The sequence below is a fragment of the Clupea harengus genome, chromosome 4, assembly GCF_900700415.2.
Source record: "Clupea harengus chromosome 4, Ch_v2.0.2, whole genome shotgun sequence".
Lineage (NCBI taxonomy): Eukaryota > Metazoa > Chordata > Actinopteri > Clupeiformes > Clupeidae > Clupea > Clupea harengus.
In genome coordinates, this window is record NC_045155.1 from 686,422 (window position 1) to 696,421 (window position 10,000).

General features: G+C 39.2%; 1 protein-coding gene across 5 annotated transcripts in view; it reads right to left on the reverse strand.

The window, feature by feature from the left end:
* The window catches only part of cacnb3a (calcium channel, voltage-dependent, beta 3a), a 52,138-nt gene that overhangs the window by 13,937 nt on the left and 28,201 nt on the right, over positions 1–10,000 (reverse strand). For all 5 annotated transcript variants that reach the window (XM_031565656.2, XM_031565655.2, XM_031565654.2 and 2 more), the window contains 3 exons: positions 7,840–7,959; positions 1,013–1,135; positions 1–81 (listed from right to left, as the gene is read on the reverse strand). The exon at positions 1–81 is cut by the window's left edge and continues 38 nt beyond it. In XM_031565656.2, coding sequence (XP_031421516.1) covers positions 1–81; positions 1,013–1,135; positions 7,840–7,959 — 324 coding nt within the window. The remainder of the gene's footprint in view (positions 82–1,012; positions 1,136–7,839; positions 7,960–10,000) is intronic.

Consider the following 10,000-nt stretch of genomic DNA (forward strand, 5'->3'; position numbering starts at 1 on the left):
CAGTCGGAGGGGGCTGGGGATGAAGCTGATGTCGGCCCCCTCCTTCACCAGGCGTCCGATCCACCAGTCATTGTTGTACTTCTGCAACACAACACAGCGCACACACACACACACACACACACACACACACACACACACACACACACACACACACACACACACACACACACACACACACACACACACACACACACACACACACACGCACAACGGCCACCAGTCATTGTTGTACTTCTGCAACACAACACAGCGCACACACACACACACACACACACACACACACACACACACACACACACACACACAACAGCCACAGCTACACTCACTCTGCTTGCTAGCACAACCCCAAAATAGCGAGGTGACCTGCTCATAGGATACTGCTGACTCAACCAAAAGGCCACACACATCATTGTGCGATTTTCATATATGGTGTGTCATGCCTTTGTGTTCCAAATAAAGTTGTCCAAATACCAGCAGAGCCCACTATCCAGTGCTCAATGCTGGTGTTAGCACAGTCGTATACAGGGCTATACTGCATGTGTATGGAAGAGATGCAGAGAGAAATACATGCGAGAGAAAGAGTGAATAAGACGTATAGATAAACAGATAGATAGATAGAAAGATAGATAGAGAGAGATATAGATAGAGATAGAAATGGATAGATAGATAGATAGATAGATAAATAGATAGATAGAGAGAGAGAGATAGATGGATAGATATATATAGAGAGAGATAGATAAATAGATAGAAAGATAGATAGATAGATAGATGGATAGATAGATAGAGAGAGAGAGATAGATGGATAGATATATATAGAGAGAGAGATAGATAAATAGATAGAAAGATAGATAGATAGATAGATAGATGGATAGATATAGAGAGAGAGAGATAGATAGATAGATAGTTAGATAGATAGATAGATAGATAGATGGATAGATATATATAGAGAGAGAGATAGATGAATAGATAGAAAGATAGATAGATAGATAGATAGATCTATAGATAGAATCACCTCCTTGATGTGAAGAAAGTCTCTGGCTTCGAAGTTGATTGCAGCACCCTGAACAGGACAGTCTTCATCCAGAGCACCGCAGTAGCTGACGTTTGTCCTCACAGCAAACGCTACAGGTTTGATCTACAGGGTAGACAGTACAGGTCACTAAATAACCAGTTTACGCTACAGGTTTGATCTACAGGGTAGACAATACAGGTCACTAAATAACCAGTTTACGCTACAGGTTTGATCTACAGGTGAGACAATACAGGTCACTAAATAACCAGTTTACGCTACAGGTTTGATCTACAGGTGAGACAATACAGGTCACTAAATAACCAGTTTACGCTACAGGTTTGATCTACAGGTTAGACAATACAGGTCACTAAATAACCAGTTTACGCTACAGGTTTGATCTACAGGTGAGACAATACAGGTCACTAAATAACCAGTTTACGCTACAGGTTTGATCTACAGGTGAGACAATACAGGTCACTAAATAACCAGTTTACGCTACAGGTTTGATCTACAGGTTAGACAATACAGGTCACTAAATAACCAGTTTACGCTCCGCAGTAGCTCACGTTTGTCCTCACAGCAAACGCTACAGGTTTGATCTACAGGGTAGACAATACAGGTCACTAAATAACCAGTTTACGCTACAGGTTTGATCTACAGGTTAGACAATACAGGTCACTAAATAACCAGTTTACGCTACAGGTTTGATCTACAGGTGAGACAATACAGGTCACTAAATAACCAGTTTACGCTACAGGTTTGATCTACAGGTTAGACAATACAGGTCACTAAATAACCAGTTTACGCTCCGCAGTAGCTCACGTTTGTCCTCACAGCAAACGCTACAGGTTTGATCTACAGGGTAGACAATACAGGTCACTAAATAACCAGTTTACGCTACAGGTTTGATCTACAGGTTAGACAATACAGGTCACTAAATAATAGGGCTGAACGATTAATTGCATTTGCGATTTAATCGCGATATGATAGAACGCGATTTTCTAACCGCAACGTTCGCGATTAAAAAACGTGGTCTTAAATTGTTTTTTTTTTTTTTTTTTAAGATGTTGAATTTTGCACACAGTGTTTAAAAAGTGCATGCCTTGTATTTATACTTAAAATATCTTTTTTTAATTACTTAAATGCACAGTGGCAAAGCCACCGATTTGTTGTTCTTGTTTCTGTAATGAGCAGTTAAATAAAAATGTAAAATGTGGGAAAGAATATTTTACACTAAATGTATCTAATATTGTGTTGGTCATATTTAAATCATTAATTACGTTTTGTTGGGAAAAAAAGAGGATAAAAAAAAATCGCATATTAAATCGCAATCGCAATATTTTGGTAAAAAATCGCAATTAGATTACTTTCCCAAATCGTTCAGCCCTACTAAATAACCAGTTTACGCTACAGGTTTGATCTACAGGGTAGACAATACAGGTCACTAAATAACCAGTTTACGCTACAGGTTTGATCTACAGGTGAGACAATACAGGTCACTAAATAACCAGTTTACGCTACAGGTTTGATCTACAGGTTAGACAATACAGGTCACTAAATAACCAGTTTACGCTACAGGTTTGATCTACAGGGTAGACAATACAGGTCACTAAATAACCAGTTTACGCTACAGGTTTGATCTACAGGGTAGACAATACAGGTCACTAAATAACCAGTTTACGCTACAGGTTTGATCTACAGGGTAGACAATACAGGTCACTAAATAACCAGTTTACGCTACAGGTTTGATCTACAGGGTAGACAATACAGGTCACTAAATAACCAGTTTACGCTACAGGTTTGATCTACAGGTTAGACAATACAGGTCACTAAATAACCAGTTTACGCTACAGGTTTGATCTACAGGTTAGACAATACAGGTCACTAAATAACCAGTTTACGCTACAGGTTTGATCTACAGGTTAGACAATACAGGTCACTAAATAACCAGTTTACGCTACAGGTTTGATCTACAGGTTAGACAATACAGGTCACTAAATAACCAGTTTACGCTACAGGTTTGATCTACAGGTGAGACAATACAGGTCACTAAATAACCAGTTTACGCTACAGGTTTGATCTACAGGTGAGACAATACAGGTCACTAAATAACCAGTTTACGCTACAGGTTTGATCTACAGGTTAGACAATACAGGTCACTAAATAACCAGTTTACGCTCCGCAGTAGCTCACGTTTGTCCTCACAGCAAACGCTACAGGTTTGATCTACAGGGTAGACAATACAGGTCACTAAATAACCAGTTTACGCTACAGGTTTGATCTACAGGTTAGACAATACAGGTCACTAAATAATAGGGCTGAACGATTAATTGCATTTGCGATTTAATCGCGATATGATAGAACGCGATTTTCTAACCGCAACGTTCGCGATTAAAAAACGTGGTCTTAAATTGTTTTTTTTTTTTTTTTTTAAGATGGTGAATTTTGCACACAGTGTTTAAAAAGTGCATGCCTTGTATTTATACTTAAAATATCTTTTTTTAATTACTTAAATGCACAGTGGCAAAGCCACCGGTTTGTTGTTCTTGTTTCTGTAATGAGCAGTTAAATAAAAATGTAAAATGTGGGAAAGAATATTTTACACTAAATGTATCTAATATTGTGTTGGTCATATTTAAATCATTAATTACGTTTTGTTGGGAAAAAAAGAGGATAAAAAAAAATCGCATATTAAATCGCAATCGCAATATTTTGGTAAAAAATCGCAATTAGATTACTTTCCCAAATCGTTCAGCCCTACTAAATAACCAGTTTACGCTACAGGTTTGATCTACAGGGTAGACAATACAGGTCACTAAATAACCAGTTTACGCTACAGGTTTGATCTACAGGTGAGACAATACAGGTCACTAAATAACCAGTTTACGCTACAGGTTTGATCTACAGGTTAGACAATACAGGTCACTAAATAACCAGTTTACGCTACAGGTTTGATCTACAGGGTAGACAATACAGGTCACTAAATAACCAGTTTACGCTACAGGTTTGATCTACAGGGTAGACAATACAGGTCACTAAATAACCAGTTTACGCTACAGGTTTGATCTACAGGGTAGACAATACAGGTCACTAAATAACCAGTTTACGCTACAGGTTTGATCTACAGGGTAGACAATACAGGTCACTAAATAACCAGTTTACGCTACAGGTTTGATCTACAGGTTAGACAATACAGGTCACTAAATAACCAGTTTACGCTACAGGTTTGATCTACAGGTTAGACAATACAGGTCACTAAATAACCAGTTTACGCTACAGGTTTGATCTACAGGTTAGACAATACAGGTCACTAAATAACCAGTTTACGCTACAGGTTTGATCTACAGGTTAGACAATACAGGTCACTAAATAACCAGTTTACGCTACAGGTTTGATCTACAGGTGAGACAATACAGGTCACTAAATAACCAGTTTACGCTACAGGTTTGATCTACAGGGTAGACAATACAGGTCACTAAATAACCAGTTTACGCTACAGGTTTGATCTACAGGGTAGACAATACAGGTCACTAAATAACCAGTTTACGCTACAGGTTTGATCTACAGGGTAGACAATACAGGTCACTAAATAACCAGTTTACGCTACAGGTTTGATCTACAGGGTAGACAATACAGGTCACTAAATAACCAGTTTACGCTACAGGTTTGATCTACAGGGTAGACAATACAGGTCACTAAATAACCAGTTTACGCTACAGGTTTGATCTACAGGGTAGACAATACAGGTCACTAAATAATAGGGGTGGGAATCTCTTGGCACCTCACGATTCGATTCGATTCCGATTCAGAGGTCAACGATTCGATTCTAAACCGATTCTCGATTCTAAACCGATTCTCGATTCTAAACCGATTATCGATTATCAATTCTAAACCGATAAAACGATTAACGATGCATCTCGATTTTTAAAACATTTGAGTTTGCTACTCAGAGTCTCAAATCACTTCCTACTTTGTGTTTGATAATTAAAGAAAATCAACAGATCTATTTTTTTATTAGAGAAAAAGTGTGTCCTTGTCACAATTATGACTTTCTATGAACAATGCAATAATCGATGCAGCTTGCATTTCAACACAAAATGAATGTGTAAAAAAAAAAAAAAAAAAAAAAAAAAAAAAAAAAATTTTTTACTATTTTTTTATTTTTTTAAAAAATCGATAATGAACTTTTCTGAATCGAGACAGAATCGTTCTAGAGAGAATCGAGAGAAATCGAAAAATCGATTTTTTCCCCCACCCCTACTAAATAACCAGTTTACGCTACAGGTTTGATCTACAGGTGAGACAATACAGGTCACTAAATAACCAGTTCACGCTACAGGTTTGATCTACAGGTTAGACAATACAGGTCACTAAATAACCAGTTTACGCCACAGGTTTGATCTACAGGTGAGACAATACAGGTCACTAAATAACCAGTTTACGCTACAGGTTTGATCTACAGGTGAGACAATACAGGTCACTAAATAACCAGTTTACGCTACAGGTTTGATCTACAGGTGAGACAATACAGGTCACTAAATAACCAGTTTACGCTACAGGTTTGATCTACAGGTGAGACAATACAGGTCACTAAATAACCAGTTTACGCTACAGGTTTGATCTACAGGTGAGACAATACAGGTCACTAAATAACCAGTTTACGCTACAGGTTTGATCTACAGGGTAGACAATACAGGTCACTAAATAACCAGTTTACGCTACAGGTTTGATCTACAGGGTAGACAATACAGGTCACTAAATAACCAGTTTACGCTACAGGTTTGATCTACAGGTTAGACAATACAGGTCACTAAATAACCAGTTTACGCTACAGGTTTGATCTACAGGTGAGACAATACAGGTCACTAAATAACCAGTTTACGCTACAGGTTTGATCTACAGGGTAGACAATACAGGTCACTAAATAACCAGTTTACGCTACAGGTTTGATCTACAGGGTAGACAATACAGGTCACTAAATAACCAGTTTACGCTACAGGTTTGATCTACAGGTGAGACAATACAGGTCACTAAATAACCAGTTTACGCTACAGGTTTGATCTACAGGTTAGACAATACAGGTCACTAAATAACCAGTTTACGCCACAGGTTTGATCTACAGGTGAGACAATACAGGTCACTAAATAACCAGTTTACGCTACAGGTTTGATCTACAGGTGAGACAATACAGGTCACTAAAATAACCAGTTTACGCTACAGGTTTGATCTACAGGTGAGACAATACAGGTCACTAAATAACCAGTTTTACGCTACAGGTTTGATCTACAGGTGAGACAATACAGGTCACTAAATAACCAGTTTACGCTACAGGTTTGATCTACAGGTGAGACAATACAGGTCACTAAATAACCAGTTTACGCTACAGGTTTGATCTACAGGTGAGACAATACAGGTCACTAAATAACCAGTTTACGCTACAGGTTTGATCTACAGGTGAGACAATACAGGTCACTAAATAACCAGTTTACGCTACAGGTTTGATCTACAGGTTAGACAATACAGGTCACTAAATAACCAGTTTACGCTACAGGTTTGATCTACAGGTGAGACAATACAGGTCACTAAAGAACCAGTTTACGCTACAGGTTTGATCTACAGGGTAGACAATACAGGTCACTAAATAACCAGTTTACGCTACAGGTTTGATCTACAGGGTAGACAATACAGGTCACTAAATAACCAGTTTACGCTACAGGTTTGATCTACAGGGTAGACAATACAGGTCACTAAATAACCAGTTTACGCTACAGGTTTGATCTACAGGTTAGACAATACAGGTCACTAAATAACCAGTTTACGCTACAGGTTTGATCTACAGGGTAGACAATACAGGTCACTAAATAACCAGTTTACGCTACAGGTTTGATCTACAGGTTAGACAATACAGGTCACTAAATAACCAGTTTACGCCACAGGTTTGATCTACAGGTTAGACAATACAGGTCACTAAATAACCAGTTTGGGTGACGCTCAACCAGTTAGCATCCATTTTCATCAGTTAGCATCTACCCTTACCAGTTGGTGTAATGCTCTAATAGTTAGCATCGTACTGAACAAATTACGATTAAGTAAATTGCAAGTATGTAAATTAGGCAAATATGTAATTATGTACATGTTAGCATCCTACTCAACTTCACATTCTGCGAGTCATCATCATGCACTACAACTTATTATTACGCTCAACGACATAATAGCATCTTGCTCTACAGTTTGTGTCTGTCTGACATCATGCTTTCTCATTTAGCATCACCCCTATCATGCTAAACCAGACGATAATGTCACCATGCTACACCAGTTAGCATCATGCTAAACCAGATGATAAAGTCACCATGCTACACCAGTTAGCATCATGCTAAACCAGATGATAATGTCACCATGCTACACCAGTTAGCATCACGTCTATCATGCTAAACCAGATGATAATGTCACCATGCTACACCAGTTAGCATCATGCTAAACCAGATGATAAAGTCACCATGCTACACCAGTTAGCATCATGCTAAACCAGATGATAAAGTCACCATGCTACACCAGTTAGCATCATGCTAAACCAGATGATAATGTCACCATGCTACACCAGTTAGCATCATGCTACACCAGATGATAATGTCACCATGCTACACCAGTTAGCATCACGCCTATCATGTTAAACCAGATGATAATGTCACCATGCTACACCAGTTAGCATCACACTGCAAAGCATCCTGCTTTAGCCACCATGCTAAAGTACATTAGTCCAAAATGACATGTCTGTCAGTATGACAGGAAGACCAATTCCTGGTTGTCATGGTGAAGTGCTCGCTGACCTTTGCCCTCTCGAGCTGCAGCTGGGCCTGGCGCTCGGCTTCACGCCGATACGCCTCGCGATCCTCCTCCGCTGACAGGTCGGAATCCGAAGGTCTGCTTGTGTACGAATCGGCTGAACCCTGCCGAGACAGGAGAGGAGAAGAAGCCATGACGATGAGGACCGGTGAGGAGAGAAGAGAAGAGAAGAGAAGAGAAGAAGCGAGGGAGGGCACAGCCAGCAGAGGCAAACAGGAGATGAAGAGAAGAGACGATAAATTAGGTTTATCTCATGGCACTAAATAACAGCTCTTTGCTGCAGGCAGATGGTTTTATGAGTGCTAAAAGACAATACGCTGCGCTGAAAGAAATACTGTTACCCTCAACAGTGGCATCTAAAAATGTATCACTTGGCCTTGCTCTGCTCAGTAAAGCATGCACTCTTAACTTCAGGCGGAAAAACAGCGACATCCACAGAGCTTCTAATCTTTTCTCCTGACACACTGTAAATCCAAAATGGTGGCAAATACAGCTGAGGCAGCTGAACCTTCCCTGAGTATCGTACACACACACACACACACACACACACACACACACACACCGCCGTAAACACGGGTGCCTAGTAAAAGGTGTTGTCCTTGATGCTGGCGAGATATCGTTGATATTTGAACTCAACAGCCAATCAAATTGCACCCCTCCCTTCAGTGCTCCTGAGGCCACGTTGGAGCACAAGCTTCCCTTGTTGTTGATTGGCTGGAATTGAAATCTTAGTAAGATGAAATATCTTAAATCAAGGCAATATATGGCAAAATATGCTTGTTTTTTGTCTGAAAAGATATTTCTTCTTCCCAGACATTTTTTCATGTTAGAGCATTTCACTTGCTTCAAACGTTTCAGTCCTCAATTATCTTAAAAAGGTATTATTAACTACTTAGTAACCGAGAGTGAGGTCATGCCGGGAAATATCAGACTGAGGCTTTAACGTATCGACCGAGCGATAGCGAGGTTGATACGCCAAAGCCGAAGTTTGATACGGTCGAGGTTAGTAAGTTGTTTATTATATGGCATTTTTCGCTCGTTTCATTTTGTAAATGAAAGGAAATGGTTATTGTTAATAGAATATTGTCGTTTTGTTCAGCTCAAGTCTTCTCACGACACAATGTGTTCCAGGTGTTGCATAGCAACCAATTACTTGCTAACTTCAAGTTACAATGATCAATAGAAAACGGACAACACGGCTCAGCTACAATGGCTTTTATTTACAGTAAAGTAACAACACAAGTGATTCAAACTATAGTTTCTAGTCTTCATCATCACTTTCAATAACACATTTTCGCTGCTTCTGAATTTTCTCATGGCTGTTGATGTCTATCAATATCGCTCATTTTGAAGATGGCGTCAGAGAGCAATACGGATCCGTATCAGACCGGCGAGGAGGGCAATACGCGGCTGGCATGACTACCCATTAGCCAATCAGAACGCTCGTACTGCTGTTGCCATCAAATAATTTTGCTTATTTTAAGTAATATATCCTCCATTTTATTAGGTTTTTTTCTTGTTCTTAAAAGCTGATTTTTTTTTGCAGTGTAGCCGTTTATAGAGCCAGGACTCTGCACAAACATCTGAGTTTGTTTGAGCGCACACACTGGACTGACAGTTTGAGCAATGTGAGAATTTGGATGAATTTTGACAAAACGTGTAAAGGATCATAATCATGAACTATATCTTAACCACTGTGCCTTAATCATTCACATATCACACGGCACGACCAGTTTCCTTATAATTATTTTTAATAATTCTACTCATTTTTCAATGTAAGTCACTCAAGGACTTTATTACACATTTCTCAAAAACGATGTAAAAAACAGGTCATCAATTCATGACCTGATTTCGATGACAACTCGTCCCCGTGTATAGAGCTCAGCTCACTCTAGTTCTGCCCACTCTAGATGAGTGGAGAGCCACACTTCAGCTCCCTCATGTTTAAGGCAAATCCATGCAGTATTTCAGACAATGCAACCTCCTTGTGCTATGAAGTACAAGACTACAGTAAGACTGGAGAAAGAAACAGGATAAAGAAAAGAAGAAAAAAGCAAAATACAGGTAGTCTTGTTAGCTGTCTACATCAATGAAAAAAAAAGTGACATATGGTGGCTACAAAATCGAACACATACACCCGACTTT